The 16198-nt window shown below is 62.0% G+C and overlaps 1 protein-coding gene across 10 annotated transcripts; it reads left to right on the top strand.

Annotated features, from left to right (window-relative positions):
* Window positions 1-1232: 1232 nt before the first annotated feature.
* Window positions 1233-16191, top strand: LOC120511687. Of its 10 annotated transcripts, none has more exons than XR_005629795.1 (7): window positions 1233-1383; window positions 1920-2128; window positions 2969-6057; window positions 14734-14789; window positions 15045-15119; window positions 15408-15473; window positions 15947-16191. XR_005629795.1 is itself a non-coding variant. In XM_039729111.1 (5 exons), exons 1-5 carry the CDS (start codon window positions 7447-7449, stop codon window positions 8987-8989), a joined length of 288 nt encoding a protein of 95 aa, XP_039585045.1. In that variant the 5' UTR covers window positions 7417-7446; the 3' UTR covers window positions 8990-9203. The 10 variants fall into 10 exon arrangements, 2 of the variants coding, with proteins under 2 accessions (XP_039585045.1, XP_039585046.1); XR_005629796.1 differs by lacking the exon at window positions 14734-14789 and adding an exon at window positions 6319-6374; XR_005629794.1 differs by lacking the exons at window positions 14734-14789; window positions 15045-15119; window positions 15408-15473; window positions 15947-16191 and adding exons at window positions 6623-6682; window positions 6966-7046; window positions 8979-9203 and having other exon boundaries at window positions 2969-3668; window positions 4717-6057.
* The last annotated feature ends 7 nt before the right edge of the window (window positions 16192-16198 follow it).

Here is a 16198-nt window from a genome sequence, read left to right as displayed (position 1 = left end):
TTATTGCTGGAATTTCGCAGCTCAGGAAACGGAGGCAGCCGTGACGGTGGCCAAGGCAGCAGCTCGAGGGCCCTGCCCAGCACGGCTGTCCCGGTGTTGGGTGGCCCGGCAGGCCGGGGAAGCCCCGCAGTCCCTCGGGTGCCGGATTTGGCCGCAGGCACCGCGGCCAAGGCCAGGCAGGGAGGTCGGGGTTGCACCGCTTGTGCCTCCCTAAGCAGCACCCGTGGCTAAGAAGAGTTAAAAAAACCCCAAAGGCTCTTTCCGGAGCCAGAGGAGCCCGGTTTTTCCTCTCTTTGTACTCATCCTGCTGCATGTGCTGTCCTTGCTCCGACCGTGTGGATTTGGCGCTGCTCCCCAGCGCCTTCCTGTCATTAGGATTCCCTGGATTGCTGCTGCTTTCCTTCTTCCAGCCGGGCTCTCCCTGACGGGAGCTCCCGCACCTCGCCGGGTCTCCCGTACCACGGGGGGGACACAGTTACAGGGATGATGTGCTCCGTAAATTATCCTGTGCCGAGGTGTGGGCACGCTGCAGGGAGCTGGGGACACACTGTGGCACCGCTGGCACCCTGCAGAAGTGCCAGAGATGCCACAATGTGTCACCTCCACCCCCGGCCGCAGGAGATGCCCCCGGGGTTGTTCCAGAGCCGGGCAGGAGCGTTGAGAGAGGCCGGGATTTGCGGGGGCTCAGCTGGGGGACCGACCCTGTGCCGGTCATGTCCCAGGGGTCGCCGGTCGCCACCAGCAGCCCTCACGTCCCTCCTGAGCGGGCACAGACCCAGCGTCACTCCCCGGCTCGCTGCTGGCCCGCTGGGGGTTCTTACAGCATTTTGGGGCGGCGTGGCTCGAAGAGGAGCTGCAGAGCATCCCCGCTCCTGCCTCCCCTCTCCCGCTGAGGCAGAGCCCCGAGGGGCAGCGGGGGCGATGCGGGTGCTGCCCGCGGGCACCGCCACCCTCCGTGCATCCCTCCGTCCGCCCGTCGGTCCAGGCGGGGCCCCGTGCGCCGGGTGAGTCCGTCTTTCCATTGTTCAAACAATCTCTTTTCCACACGCGGTGCCAAAGGCTCCCCGCTCGCTCCCGCACGCGCCAGTATATTTAGCTGCCTCCAAGCCTCTACCTTTCCTTATATAGGAGAGGCCAAACGAATTTCTCACTCTCATTATTAATAGCCTGAGAGGAGCTCTTAGGAGGCTGCCAAAAATAGCAGGCAAACAGAGCGCACCCGGGGTGGGGAGGGTGCCGTGGCAGGCAGGGAGCCGCCGGGACCGCCGCGGGAGGGATGCCACGCTGCTGGTCCCGGCTTTTCCCTTTGGGAGCCACGCTGAGGTGTCTCCCAGCGTCCTGCCCCGGGCAGGGGGTGCCCCTTGCCCTGCCAGCTCTCCGCAGGTAGGACAGGCGGGGCTCCGGGTGGGCAGAGCAGCCCTGTACCCCCGGACTTGGCGGCTGGGGATGCTGGAACAACCGCCCCGTGGGTGTTGGGGACACCCCAGGCGGGCGGCCTGGGGCAACCCAGGGATCCCCATCCCCACGGGGTGCCCTGGCCATGGGCATCTCGTGCGGCTGAGGTGGTGACAGGTTTTACCCTTCTGTGCACTCCGCGAGCTCCGTTTTGCCCTCGAGCTGCCCTGGGCTGCTGCTGGGCCCAGTGGTGTGTGTCGGCTCCTCCACGACACGGCTCTGGGCACCGCCGGGCACCCGGGGGACGTGGGGCAGGTGGCAGAGCTGGCCGGCTGTCTGCGTGCTGCTGGCAGCCCTGGCTCTGTCTGTCCGGGAGGGAGAGGGTTTCTCAGCAGAGATCGCCCAGAATCGGGCACATGTGCCGGGACACCGAGACCAGGGTGGGGAGAGCCAGGAAGGAGCTTTGGGGTGCTCAGCAAGCGGGGGGTCTTCAACTGCACCCGTAGATGTTGCATCCCCGGCAGGGTCTGCCTTAAATCCCTCCCTCCTCCCTCCCTCCCTGGCGAGGAACTTCTCCCGCTGAACTGGAGGATGCTGCAAGCTCCTGCGGACGAGCCGGAGGAGTCCTGTGGCAAAGTCAAGGCGAGCAGGGAAGCAGCGTGCTCGTGCCGGGTGTCACCGCAGCTCGCTGCCGCCAGCCCGGCGTGCTGCGGCCGGTGTCACCTCCAGGACCGTGAGTGGCCTTGCGGGCGGGAGGTGCGGGGTGTGCGGGGGGCAGCGGGGCTTTCCCCGCCGCCAAGGTTTAACCTTCAGCGAGCCCGGCCGGTGCTGAGCCCGCCGGGGCCGGGGATGCTCCTGCTGCGGGGCGCCGGCAGCGGCTCGGCGTGGGCGGGGAGGGGACACCCTGGGGAGGGGGACACCGCAGCCCCCCCGACTGGGGCCAGCCCGGGTCAGGCGGGGGGTGGCAGAAAGTCTCTGTGCGGCTGGGGGGACAATGGGGCCCGCGGCAGGTCCCGGCTGCAGAGGGTCCTGCGAGGTGAATGCTCGGGCTCTGCGGGCAGCAGCCGGCCCTTCTGCCTGCGGGTGTCCCCCTGCACCGGGGCCGGTCACCCCCTCCCCAGGGAGCTCCTTCTGCCAGCAAAGCGGGGACACCCCGCGCCTGTGGCATAGGGTGAGAAACCCAACTTCTGGGCACCTCGGCATCGCGTTTTGGGCTCGCACGGAGGGAAATGCTGGCCACCACGGCCGGGTGCAGCAGATCATGCACCCACCGCCCCGACACGGGCGGAGGGACGGCAGGACGGGAGCCGGGGTGCTCCCCCAGGCACCCCGAGCCAGCACTCCCCTTGCACCCACCTCCCTCCTGCTTGCCGGGCCTCTTGGTGTTTTATAGGACACTCAGCAGCTGCTGCAGTGGGTTTGCCGGGGATGGATGAGCCGGGGGAAGCCGGCTGGGGGGGCAGCGCTGGATGGGAAAACTTGGAAAGGCCCCTGCGGGGCAGCGGCTGCAGAGCTCGGCCAGGGACGCGGCGCTGGCGGAGCCGGGGGAAAAAAAAGACTCTTCCTTTTATAGCCAAGCTGGGGTTGTTGGGTGCCTGCGGACGCGTGGGTGCCACTATGGCCGGCCCCGGCAGCCCCCCGGCTCCTTCGCCTCCCCCTGCAAAGCCGTCTGGTGCCCGCAAACCACCCTGCCCGGGCACGGAGCTGCTCTCGGGGCAGCTGGAGAACACCGGGGGCTGCCCCGGCCGGGGACTCACGGCCGGTCTGCGGGCATGGAGAATCCGTGGAAGAGGGGCTGCCCCAGGCCACAGCTCCCTGGTGGGTTTCGGCTCGGGGTCTACAGCTGCAAAATGCAGCGCTGGGGCTGGGGAGGGCTCAGGGATGCTTTCGGTGGTGGGGGGCACACCCAGGGCTGCAGAGGGGGTGGTGGTGATGACAGGGCACAGAGAGGGCAGTGGGGAAGAGCCGGTCTGTGGAACAGGGCAGGGGCAAGGAGGGGTGGTGGGAACAGGCAGGGGGGGCTCAGGCTGGAGCAGGGGGACAGGAGGTAGCCCGGATGCAGTGAGCATCCCGTGGAGCTGGGTGCAGCCCTCCAAGGTCACTGGGAGAGCCCAGCCGAGGGCTGCGGGAACAGTGCCATGGGCTGGGGCTGCGTGGGCCACTTGGGCTGGGGTGTCTCTAACAGCCAGCACTGGGAGGCTGCCCAAGGTCAGCCGAGGTGACTGGAGATGAACTCGGCTGCGATGTGAGAGCCCTGGCTTAGCAGTTTCAGGGTGAGTTCAACCCTGAGTTTTTGGTCCTGGCAGTCCCTGGGAGCCCAGCACTGCTGCAGCAAATGCCCAGGGCAGCATGGCACTGCCCTGCAGGGCCGGCAGAGCCCCAGGGGTGCAGTGGGTGCATCTCTGCAGCCTGGGGCTCAGGACAGCCACTCTCTCTGATTTGGGCTGGGACAGGGGAGCTGCTCCTGCCAGACACGCTGTGCCCCACTGCTCCTGCTGGGCTGGGACCTTGTCTTGGCTCCTGGGAGCCGTGTCTGGGATCCTCAGGGCGGGATCCCTGGGCACCAGCCATGGGGGAGCTCTTGGGCTGCTGCCAGAGCATCCTCTGTGTCATGCTGTGCCCCACAGCACTGGTTGGTGTCTCGGGGGTGGCACTGAGCAGTGACTCTGCTTCCTGTGGCTGCTGTGAGCTGGGCTGGTGACGTGAGGCTGTACTTGGCACCCAGGGGCTCCTTGCAGGGAGCTGCGGTGTGTGTGGCCACGGCTCCCAGTGCTGAGTCACGGCCACGCCGTGTCCAGCCAGCCCCTCCTGCCCACAGCCAGACCCCCACGCACCCCTCACTCCCCTGTCCTGAGAGGGGGCAGCCCTGGGAACCCAGGAACACTCCCTGTACCTGCCATTGTCCCATTCCAACTGCAGGTTTGGGGCTGGGAAGGTCACTGAAGTCAGGGTGTGTCCCCTCTGTCACCCTGCTGTCACCAAACTGTGCTGGGCAGGGGAAGTCCCCACAGCCCTCTTACACTGTCAAGCTCTCAGCTGAATCCCTCCTGCCACGGGCAAAGGCACCTCCAGCCTTCCCAGTGCAGAGCTGCTGGGTGGGGAGGGGGTGAGAGGGGCCCAGAGTCCTGTGTCCTCCTCCTGGCCCCACAAACGAGACGGGCAGGGGTGTGGGGGTGTAGGAGGTGGGTGCCCCCCTACACTGGCTTCATGTGCACCAGCCTGAACCACTGCTCTGGCACATGGACAGATATGGGGATGTGGAGTCTGGGGGTGGTGGGAAATGCAGGGGGCAGGGGAATGATTTGGTGCATCCTGACCCAGCACAACAGCAGCAGCAGCAGCAGCAGGGGGAACCCCTGCCAAGCGAAGAGCCAGAGCCAAGGAGGATTCCCCTTTGGAAGTGGTTCCAAGCACAAGCCCCCACCCTTGCCACCCATCCGTGCTGGAGTGTGGGCTCACAGGACACGGCCCTTGGCTGTGCCCCCTTCTCCTCGCAGGTGCAGCTCCACAGGTGCCCCCTCAGACCAAACCACTGAGCCTGGAGTATCCCATCAGCCTCAAAGAGCAGCCAAACCCCCCCAAAACCGCAGCCTCAACACTCTCCAGACACCCAGGGGCTCCGGGTCCGAGGCACACATGGGTTGGCCATGGCTCCAAACATGAAGAGCTGCAAGGTGACTGTGGGCACAGGGGCCATCTGGGCAGTGCCTCTGCCTGGGCTGCACTGGAGAGAGGCCCTGAGGGAGGGCAGGAGGGGCTCCCCACAGCCCCTGCCCAGTCTCGGGTTTCCCCAAGGCCACTGGCTCCTTGCAGGATCTCACTGGGGCTGGAGGACACGGCCGGCAGGGTGACAGCCCCGTGCCCTGCGCCCCCAGCCCCGCGGCACCCGCCTCTCCCTCCCATCCCTACATACTTCTTCATATGCCCATATGGAGCCGGCCGGTGCTATGGAATGTTAAGAAGTATGTATTTTTGGGCTGGGACCCCCACAGCAGGAGCCCCCATCACCAGCAGCGGCCAGACGGCACCTCCGGAGAGACGATGCGTCCCCTGGGGCTGGTAAAAAGGAACCAGATCAACTTGCAACTGGATTTGGTCCCCTTCAACCAGCTGCAGCGGCGCATGAGCTACGGCACCCGCTGGCCCGGACCGCTGCCGCCGTGCTGCCCCGAGCTGGGAAGGGCTGAGGAGCAGCTGAGGGGGGACAGACGGGGGGTGAGGAGAGGGGCTTTGGCTGGTTTTGAGACTGCCCAGTGGGCAGGAGACAGGCAGAGCGCTTCAGCTCTGCTCTCCACAGTTTCATGGATCCCAAACCTGCTGGGGAAATGCCCCGTGAAGCCACAGGAGCCCTGGCCCAGGCCTGAGCAGCCCCAGCCCGGCGCGGCCTTCCCCCTCAGCTGCCGAGGCCTTCGGGCCGAAAGGGCTCCCTGAGGGGACAGCCCCGGGTGGGACCGCGGGGACGGGAGAGCCCAGCACCGCCCTAGCAGAGGCAGCCACATCAAGAGTTAACCAGAAAGCGAAACTGAGCGAGCGGCTTCCGAAAATTCTGCAATATTTAATGATCCACCCCTCCCTGACGGGATATATCCGGCGTCGCCCTTCCTTCCTCCGAGCACAGCCGACACAACAGAGGCTGGTGGCGAGGGGTGCCGCGGTCCCACGGTGCGTGTTGGGGGACAGCAGCCTTTCTCTGGGGGGGACAGCAATGGGGGGCTGCTCACCTCACCAGGCCACCACCACGCAGAGCAGCCACCGAGCCCTGGGCCGGGCAGGAGCTTGGGGGGAATGGGGGGTCTCTGTTTTTAAGGTGCGGGGGTGGCCAGCGGGGTGGGAGAGGGTGGCTGGGGCAGATCATGCAGGGCAGCAAAGCCCCGCTGACCCCACCTGCTGCCCACAGAAAAAATTTCGTTCTTGCTTCCCAAGGGGCCGGGATTAGAGCAGACTCATCGCAGCTCTCGCTCCCGCACAGCCCACCATGCGTGAGTTGGGGTTTCGTGGGCTGGGGGACGTGGGATCTGCAGTAGGACAGATCTGGGTGGGCACAGGGACCCTGGGGGTCGCCCCTTCTCCCCTCTCCTCCCGGGTGTCTGCAGGGCTGAAGGAGGGCGGCGCTGGGGGAGCTGCTGCTGCCAGAGGGAACCTGCTCTGCCTGGCACAGGGCACTGGGCTCCAGCCTGGAGGAGCTTCCGTGCCCACGCTCCTGCCCGTGTGTCACTTTTCTTCTTAGGTTTAAAATGCTTATGCATTGGCCTCCTCGTGGGACTTATCATTGGAGCTGCATTCATAGGTGAGCGTCAGGCATGGCATGAGCAGTGCTCAGCTTTGTTGGTTGTGCTGCTGACAGGGAAGGGGCAGCTCTGGCTGCTGCCTGGAATTCTGCCTGCCCCCGCTGCTGCAGCCCTGCACACTGTTCCTCTCCTGCCACCCATGGGTGTCCCTGTCCCTGCACCCCCAGCCCTCGCTCCCTGCTCTGGTGCCTGGGTGCTTTTGGGGAGGCGGGTTCTGGTGCTGGTGGAAGGGGGACACGTGCGTCACAGCAAGCTCCTAACTCTGTTCTGTCCTCCCTGCAGCCGTGGCAAGTGGTGCACCAGTGGCCATAGCTGCAGCAGGAGTTAGCAAGACCAAGGCTGCTGCCTTCATTTTGACAGTCGGTGAGTGGGGAGGGAGGAGAGGTGGGCTGTGCTGGCAGGGAACATGGGGTTGGACCCTGCGCTTGCTCTAAGCCATAGCAGTTCTTTAATTCCACACTGGTTCAAATCTCATCAAACTGTGGGAAAGGGAAAACCCCCTGTGTGGTGGGAAAAGTCAGGACCTGGAGGGGTAGGAGTCAGGGCTGAGGGCAGCAGGGGCTGTGCAGGCAGGTGACTTCTCTTTGGCAAGGACTCCTGTGTCCACTGACAGCAGTGGTCAGAGGTAGGAATGGAGTGAAGAAAGGGGCTGGGTGTGCTCAGGGAGCAGAGCTCACTGCAGGCCAACTCTCTGACACAGACTGGCCCAGCACCGCCCTAGCAGAGGCAGCAACATCAAGAGTTAACCAGAAAGTGAAACTGAATGACCGGCTTCAGAATTTCTCGGAAATCATTTGCGAAGACACTCCCTAGATCGGTTTTCCTGCCGTGCTTTGCCCCTCAGAGCTCAGTACACACAGGACTGGTGGTGAGGGGTGCCGCGGTCCCGCGGTGGGTGTTCGGGGACAGCAGCCTTTCTCTGGGGGGGACAGCAAGGGGCTGATCACCTCGCTGCGCCGGCGGAGCAGCCACCGAAACCCGGCCGGGCAGGAGCTTGGGCGGGACTGGGGGATCTCTGCTTTTATGTGGAGGGGGCCGGGGTCTGCTGGGGGAGTGAGACCTGGCTGGGGGCGATCGTGCCGGGCAACAAAGCCCCGCTGACCCCACCTGCCGGCCGCGGAAAAACGCCTTGTTCTTGCTTCCCAAGGGACCAGGATTAGAGCGGACTCATCGCAGCTCTCCCTCCCGCCCAGCCCACCATGTGTAAGTTGGGTGGCTCGTGGGGTGGGGGACACGGGACCTGCAGTGGGACATTGTGGGGGGAGCACGGGGAGCCTGGGGTTCGGCCCTACGGGTGTCTGCAGGGCTGAAGGAGGGCGGTGCTGGGAGAGCTGCTGCTGCCAGCAGCCCCTGTCCTGCCTGGCACAGGGCACGGGGCTCCAGCCGGGAGGAGCCTTAGTGCCCATCTCCTGCTCATTTTCCTTCTTAGGGTCCGGTATTATCGCCTTTGTAGTCGTCACTGCATGTGCATTTATAGGTGAGAGTCTGGCACGGGATAACAGCATTTGGGTTCTGTTCCTTCTGAGAGGGAAGGGGCAGCTGAGGCTGCTGCCTGGAATTCTGCCTGCCCCCGCTGCTGCAGCCCTGCACACTGTTCCTCTCCTGCCACCCATGGGTGTCCCTGGCCCTGCACCCCCAGCCCTCGCTCCCTGCTCTGGTGCCTGGGTGCTTTTGGGGAGGCCGGTTCTGGTGCTGGTGGCAGGGGGACATGTGGGTCACAGCGAGCCCCCTAACGCTGTTCTGTCCTCCCTGGAGCAACAGTACTGAGATTCAGTCGAAATCGGATGGGTGCATGAATGCTGAAGGTGCACGTTTCCACGCTGGTGAGTGGGGAGGGCAGGGGGGCTGGGCTGTGCTGGGTGGAACACGGGGTTGTAGCCTGGGCTTACTCTGAAGCCAGAGCAGCCCTTGAAGCCATCACTGGTCTGAATGTGCTCTAAGAGTGGGAAAGGGATCCCTCCCAAAGTGGGGGAAAGAGCCAGGACCTGCTGGGGTAGGGGTTGGGGCTGAGGGCAGCAGGGGCTGTGCAGGCTGGTGACTGCTCTGTGGCAAGGACTCCTGTGTCCAGCAGGTGTTTGGAGGCAGCAGGCAGCAGTGTTTGGAGGCAGAAAGGGAGAACAGAAAGGGGTTGGATGGGCTCAGGGAGCAGAGCTCCCTGCAGGCCAACGCCTTGCACAGTCCATGGAGACCCTTGCCTCTCTGGCCCAGGAGAAGTCCTTGGCTGTCCCTGCCTCATGCCTGTCCCTCTGCTGGCTGCTTTGATGCTCCTGGAACATCATACTTCTGTCTTTGCAGGGGCAGCATAAATGGCCTCACTCTGCCCTTTGAGCAGCAGCTGGTTGCATGCTGGCACAGAAACAGCTCCCTATGTTCAATGCAAGGGAGCAAAAGCAAGATTCCTTCCTTCCAAGCACACGGATTGAAATGGCCGGCGCTGGAAAGTCCAATCCCTCCCACAGCTTCTGCTTTAAATGATTTGGCATTAAGCAATAAATAAGCAATAAATGAACAGTGCTGGCATGTCTGTGTGGTGGTGCTTGGTGTGTGTCATGGCTCAGGTTCCTGCCCCACAGCTGGGCATTTCCCGTGCTCCAGGAAGGGAGCTTGGGGGTGGCACTGAGCAGTGACTCTGCTGCCTGTGGGTGCTGTGAGCAGGGCCAGCGATGTGAGGCTGTACTTGGCACCCGCAGGGAGCTGTTGCACGTGTGGCCTTGGCTGCTGCTGCTGAATCACTGCAATGGAGTTGGGCAGGGGCATAGGGCTGTGGAAGGTAGTTGTCTCCCTACACTGGCCCAGCTGCAACAGCCTTCAACCACTGCTCTGACAAATGCACAGGGACACGTGGAGGGTGTCCTGCAGGGTGCAGGGTGGCAGGGGAATGATTTGGTGCATCCTGGCCCAGCACAACAGCAGCAGCAGCAGCAGCAGGATAGACCCCTGCAAAGCCAAGAGCCAGGGCCAAGGAGGATTCCCCTTTGGAAGTGGTTCCAAGCACAGGTGCCCACCTCTGCCACCCATCCATGTGGGCCTGTGTTGTCTCACAGGACACGGCCCTTGGCTGTGCCCCCTTCTCCTCACAGTTGCATCTCCTCAGGTGCCCCCTCAGACCAAACCACTGAGCCTGGAGTATCCCATCAGCCTCAAAGGGCAGCCCAAACCCCCCAAAACCGCAGCCTGAACACTCTCCAGACACCCAGGGGCTCTGGGTCCGAGGCACACATGGGTTGGCCATGGCTCCAAACATGAAGAGCTGCAAGGTGACTGTGGGCACAGGGGCCATCTGGGCAGTGCCTCTGCCTGGGCTGCACTGGAGAGAGGCCCTGAGGGAGGGCAGGAGGGGCTCCCCACAGCCCCTGCCCAGTCTCGGGTTTCCCCAAGGCCACTGGCTCCTTGCAGGATCTCACTGGGGCTGGAGGACACGGCCGGCAGGGTGACAGCCCCGTGCCCTGCGCCCCCAGCCCCGCAGAACCCACCTCTTCCTCCCATCCCTACATACTTCTTCATATGCCCCTATGCACCCCAAGGACGGGACAGCCTCAGTCCTGCTCTAGCAAAGGCAGCAACATCCCTTGCTTAAACAGAAAGCAAAACTGAGCGAGGGATTCCAGAAATTCTCGGAAATCAGTTGACCCACCTCTGCCCTTCTTGGCGGGAGGGGCAGGGGTGGGTTAACATATTTTCGGGCACCATTAGCTCCCTCAGAGCACAAAACACACACCAGACGTTGAGGTGCCGCGGTCCCACGGTGGGTGTTTGGGGACAGCAGCCTTTCTCTGGTGGCGGGGGGGGGACAGTAACGGGGGGCTGCTCACCTCTCTGAGCCGGCGGAGCAGCCACTGGCCCGTGGGACGGGCAGAAGCATGTGCGGGGGCTGGGGGTCTCTTCTTGTGAGGGGAGGGGCTGGGGGCTCATGGGTGGGAGAAGGGTGGCTGGGGGCCCGGGCAGGAGCTGGGGCTTGGAGCAGAGGGTCTCTTCTTGTGAGGGGAGGGGGCCGAGGTCTCCGGGGTGGGAGAGAGGTTGATGGGGGCGATCGTGCAGGGAAGAAAAGCCCCGCTGACCCCACCTGCTACCTGTGCAAAAAAATGTTGTTTTTGCTTCCCAAGGGACCGAGATAAGAGCAGACTCATCACAGCTCTCGCTCCCACCGAGCCCACCATGGGTAAGTTGGGTGGCTCGTGGGGTGGGGGACACGGGACCTGCAGTGGGACAGCCCGGGGACACTGCTCTGCCCTCCCTGCAGCACTGGCAAGGAATCAGCCCATGGACTTCACTATAAATTCCAAGGGTCTGCATCTCCGTGTTGGTGAGTGGGGAGGGCAGGGGGGCTGGGCTGTGCTGGGTGGGAACACGGGGTCGTAGCCTGGGCTTGCTCTGAAGCCAGAGCAGCCCTTGAAGCCATCACTGGTCTGAATGTGCTCTAAGAGTGGGAAAGGGATCCCTCCCAATGTGGTGGGAAGAGCCGGGACGAGCTGGGGTAGGGGTCAGGGCTGAGGGCTGTGCAGGCAGGTGACTGCTCTGTGGCAAGAACTCCCGTGTCAGCTGGGAGTGGTCAGAAGCAGAAAGTGAGAGCAGAAAGGGGTTGGGTGTGCTCAGGAAACAGAGCTCCCTGCAGGCCAAATCTCTGGCACAGACTGGGGAGACCCTTGCTGGAGAGACATTTTTGGCTGTCCCTGCCTCGTGCTTGTCCATCAGCAGGCATCCTCGATGCCTCTGGGACATGACTCTCCTGTCTTTACAGGGGAAAAACAAGAGGATGATCCTCCAGAGAGCAGCCCATACAATGAGGTCCTGAAGAAGAACTCCTGATTACCATGGCTAGTGAACAGAAGCAGATTTCCTTCCTTCCAAGAGATCTGATTGGTGTCTCCCCACTGCAGGAACTGGAAAGCTGTTGTATTGTGCTTTTTGTTTATTAGTAGGTTCATGGTTTGATTTGTAACTTGGTAGTTTTCTTTATGCTGTTTTCCTTTTGTCTCCACCTTTTCCCAGTTATTTCGTCAGCTAGTTTCTATTTCTCCAGACTTTAGCAGCTCCCTTGGAATTTTATCAGTTCATACATTGTGATCTCTGCCTGGTTTTTACTCCCAATTCTCTTGATTTGTTGAAGACTGTACCTTCCCCTGAGACCTGCCCTCACATATAAGTTTTTGTTTGCCCCTTAATTGGAGTCCCGGGAGAGGAAAAGGGATTTACCATCAAATAAAGTTACCCTAGGACCCGTGTGCTTCCCTGTGTTTTATAATGCACCGAAACATCTGACACCTGGGATTCAACGGAGCTCCAGGGGGAATCTGCCGCCCTCCCCGCTCTTACCATCACCCAGCCGGGGAAAGAGAAGCGGCAGAAATCCACCAGAGACCCACAGCTGACCCATAAAAAATTAGGATTGCCTTGAGCAATCAATGCTTTGAAAGGTTTAATAGAAGTGCGTTGCTGGTGTGGGTGTGTGTGGTGGTGCTTGCTGTGCATCGCGGCTCAGGTTCTGCCGCGCCGCTGCGGATTCGCTGTGCTCCAGGAAGGGATTGCAGCAGGCAGCAACAGCAACCAGAAACGAAACTGAGCGAGCTCATTTCTCGGAAATCAGCTGACCGGCCACACCTCCGAGCTCGATGTTTGCTGCAGCCCTCGGCTCCTCAGAGCACAACGGACACCGGAGCTTGATGCGAGGTGCCTCGGTCCAGCGGTGGGTGTTGGGGACAGCAGCCTTTCTCTGGGGGGGACAGCAATGGGGGCTGCTCACCTCGCTGCACCACCACGCAGAGCAGCCACCGAGCCCTGGGCCGGGCAGGAGCTGGGGCTTGGAGCAGAGGGTCTCTTCTTGTGAGGGGAGGGGGCCGGGGTCTCCTGGGTGGGAGAGAGGTTGATGGGGGCGATGGCGCAGGGCAGCAAAGCCCCGCTGACCCCACCTGCTGCCTGTGCAAAAAAAAATCTTGTTCTCGTTTCCCAAGGTACCGGGATTAGAGCAGACTCATCGCAGCTCTCGCTCCCGTCCGGACAACCATGGGTAAGCCGGGAGGCTCGTGGGGTGGGGGACACGGGACCTGCAGTGGGACAGCCCGGGGGGGCACAGGGACCCTGGGGGTCGCCCCTTCTCCCCTCTCCTCCCCGGGGTCTGCAGGGCTGAAGGAGGGCGGTGCTGGGAGAGCTGCTGCTGCCAGAGGGACCCAGCACTGGGCACTGGGCTCCAGCTGAGAGGGACTTTATTGCCCACACTGCTGCCCTTCTGCCGTTTTCCTTCGTAGGTACAAGGGTAGCCACCGTTGCAATCATCACTCTGCTCATCACTGGATGCACAACTGTAGGTAAGAATTTGGCACGGGGTGAGCAGTGCTCAGCTTTGCTGGTTGTGCTGCTGAGGGGGAAGGGGCAGCTCTGGCCTGGAATTCTGCCTGCCCCCGCTGCTGCAGCCCTGCACACTGTTCCTCTCCTGCCACCCATGGGTGTCCCTGTCCCTGCACCCCCAGCCCTCGCTCCCCGCTCTGGTGCCTGGGTGCTTTTGGGGAGGCCGGTTCTGGTGCTGGTGGCAGGGGGACATGTGGGTCACAGCGAGCCCCCTAACACTGTTCTGTCCTCCCTTGCAGGAGCAGCAGCAAAGGATCACAACTCTGAGGGTGAGTGGGGAGGGCTGGGGGGCTGGGCTGTGCTGGGTGGAACATGGCGTTTTACCCTGGATTTACTCTGAAGCTAAAGGAGCCTTTAAACCCATCACTGGGCTGAATGTGCCAAAACTGTGGGAAAGGAATCAATCCCAATGTGGTGGGAAGAGCCAGGACGTGCTGGGGTAGGGGTTGGGGCTGAGGGCAGCAGGGGCTGTGCAGGCAGGTGACTGCTCTGTGGCCAGAACGCCTGTGTCCCCTGGCAGCACTGGTCAGAGGAGGAAATGGGGAGTAGAAAGGGGTTGGGTGTGCTTAGGGAGCAGAGCTCATTGCAGGCCAAATCTCTGGCACAGACTGGGGAGACCCTGGGAAGACCTGTCAGCCTTCCAGGTGCCCCTGTAGCCCAAACCACTGATCCTCAGCTGCATCCTGGTGTATCCCATCATCCACAAAGGGCAGCCACCCCCCAAAACACCAGCCTGAGCATCCTCCAGCCACTGAGGGGCTCTGGGTCTGAGGCACACATGGGTTGGCCCTGGTTCTAAATACAAGGGGCTCCGTGCTCATGGGGTGGCTGCGGGTACAGGGGCCATCTGGGCAGTGCAGGTGACAGGTGTGATTCCTGTGCTGTTCCAGGTTGGTGGGGGTGGTGGGCAGGGCAGGGTGGGTGGGCACTCTGGGGTGTGCCCTTTCTCCCTTTTCCTCCCAGCCCGAGGGGACAGTGGGACCCACCCCACCAGTGATCCCTTCCCAGGGGTCTTCAGGGGCCAGAGGCAGATGAAGGCAGGGGGAGGCTGGAGGAGCTGCTGCTGCTCTGGGACACTGCTCTGCCTGGCACAGAGTGCTCAGCACTGCTCAGGGGAGCTCTGCTGTCCATGCTCATGTCCTTCCTGCCCTCCTGACATTTTCTTTCTCAGGGGATAATGGGAGTGTCATTGGAACTGTCATTGGAGCCACAGTGGGAGCAGGTGAGGCGGCTCTCCCTGCCCAGGAGGAGTCCTTGGCTGGCTGTGCCCAGTGCTGGGTGCCTCAGCAGGCAGCCTTGGTGCTCCTGGGAGTTCACGTCTCCATTTGTCCTTGCAGGAGCTGCAGGTCTTTCTGCTGGTGCCAAAGCTGGGCTGACAGCTGCGCTGAGCGCAGCTGGTGCAGCAAGTGGTGAGTTGCTCTCTGAGTGAAAGAATCCAAGTGACAAACCTAAAAAAGAATAAAATCAGAAGTGACAAACCCAAGAGAAAGTAACTCAGATGACAAACGTGCCAGGCCACCACCACGCAGAGCAGCCACCGAGCCCTGGGCCGGGCAGGAGCTTGGGGGGAATGGGGGGTCTCTGTTTTTAAGGTGCGGGGGTGGCCAGCGGGGTGGGAGAGGGTGGCTGGGGCAGATCATGCAGGGCAGCAAAGCCCCGCTGACCCCACCTGCTGCCCACAGAAAAAATTTCGTTCTTGCTTCCCAAGGGGCCGGGATTAGAGCAGACTCATCGCAGCTCTCGCTCCCGCACAGCCCACCATGCGTGAGTTGGGGTTTCGTGGGCTGGGGGACGTGGGATCTGCAGTGGGACAGATCTGGGGGGGCACAGGGACCCTGGGGGTCGCCCCTTCTCCCCTCTCCTCCCGGGTGTCTGCAGGGCTGAAGGAGGGCGGTGCTATGGAGCTGCTGCTGCCAGAGAGAACCTGCCCTGCCTGGCACAGAGGGCTGGGATCCAGCTGAGGGGGGCTTTACTTTTTTACTACCCACACTGCTGCCCAGCTGTCATTTTCCTTCTTAGTTCCAGTTCCAGTCATCCTTGGAATTATAAAGGCCGTTGGATTAATTGCAGTCATCACAGGAATTACAGTTATAGGTGAGAGTCTGGCACGGGATAACAGCATTTGGGTTCTCTTGTGGCGCTGCTGAGAGGGAAGGGAATAATTCTGGCTGCTGCCTGGAATTCTGCCTGCCCCCGCTGCTGCAGCCCTGCACACTGTTCCTCTCCTGCCACCCATGGGTGTCCCTGTCCCTGCACCCCCAGCCCTCGCTCCCTGCTCTGGTGCCTGGGTGCTTTTGGGGAGGCCGGTTCTGGTGCTGGTGGCAGGGGGACACGTGGGTCACAGCGAGCACCCTAAACACTTCTCTCTCCTCCATGGTGCAGCACTATGCAAAGACAAGATAAGAATCAAAATACAGACTAGATGGTTTTCCTTCTCTTTAGAAGCTGGTGAGTGGGGAGGGCAGGGGGGCTGGATTGTGCTGGGTGGGAACACGGGGTTGTAGCCTGGGCTTGCTCTGAAGGCAGAGCAGCCCTTGAAGCCATCACTGGTCTGAATGTGCCCAAAGTGTGGCAAAGGGAACCATTCCAATGTGGTGGGAAGAGCCAATGTGGTGGGAAGGACCTGCTGGGGTAGGGGTTGGGGCTGAGGGCAGCAGGGGCTGTGCAGGCAGGTGACTGCCCTGTGGCAAGGACTCCTGTGTCCCCTCTCAGCACTGGTCAGAGGCACAAAGGGAGAGCAGAAAATGGTTGGGTGTGCTCAGGGAGCAGAGCTCACTGCAGGCCAACTCCCTGGCACAGTCCATGGAGTCCCTTGCCTCTCCTGCCCAGGAGAAGTCCTTGGCTGTCCCTGCCTCACGCCTGTCCCTCAGCAGGCAGTGTTGTCAGTGCTCCTGGAACATCACACTTCTGTGTCTTTACAGGGGGGGAAAAAATGGCATAACTCTTTCCTCCGAGCAGCACCCAATAGCATGCAGTCCACAGAAACAACTTCCTGTGTTCCACTCAAGGGAGGAAAAGCAAGATTCCTTTCTTCCAAGCATGCTGATTCGTCCTCAGACAGCAGGTGCTGGAAGGAGAAATCCTTCCCACAACTTCCACTGTAACTGGATTAGATTAATTTTACTCATAAAATCATGTTAAACAATAAATGAACTGTGCCAGTGTATCTCTGT

The sequence above is a fragment of the Passer montanus genome, unplaced genomic scaffold, assembly GCF_014805655.1.
Source record: "Passer montanus isolate IOZ18808 unplaced genomic scaffold, ASM1480565v1 scaffold68, whole genome shotgun sequence".
In the NCBI taxonomy this organism is placed as follows: Eukaryota; Metazoa; Chordata; class Aves; order Passeriformes; family Passeridae; genus Passer; species Passer montanus.
Note: the sequence above shows the minus strand (reverse complement) of the source record. Positions and strands in the feature narration are given on the sequence as shown.

Coding starts and splice junctions, on each gene's coding strand:
- LOC120511687 (XM_039729111.1), top strand. CDS start 7,447: ATGACCGGCTTCAGAATTTCTCGGAAATCATTTGCGAAGACACTCCCT. Junction 7,552..7,830: donor CAGTACACACAGGACTGGTG/GTGAGGGGTGCC, acceptor TTGCTTCCCAAG/GGACCAGGATTAGAGCGGAC. Junction 8,161..8,438: donor CACTGCATGTGCATTTATAG/GTGAGAGTCTGG, acceptor TCCTCCCTGGAG/CAACAGTACTGAGATTCAGT.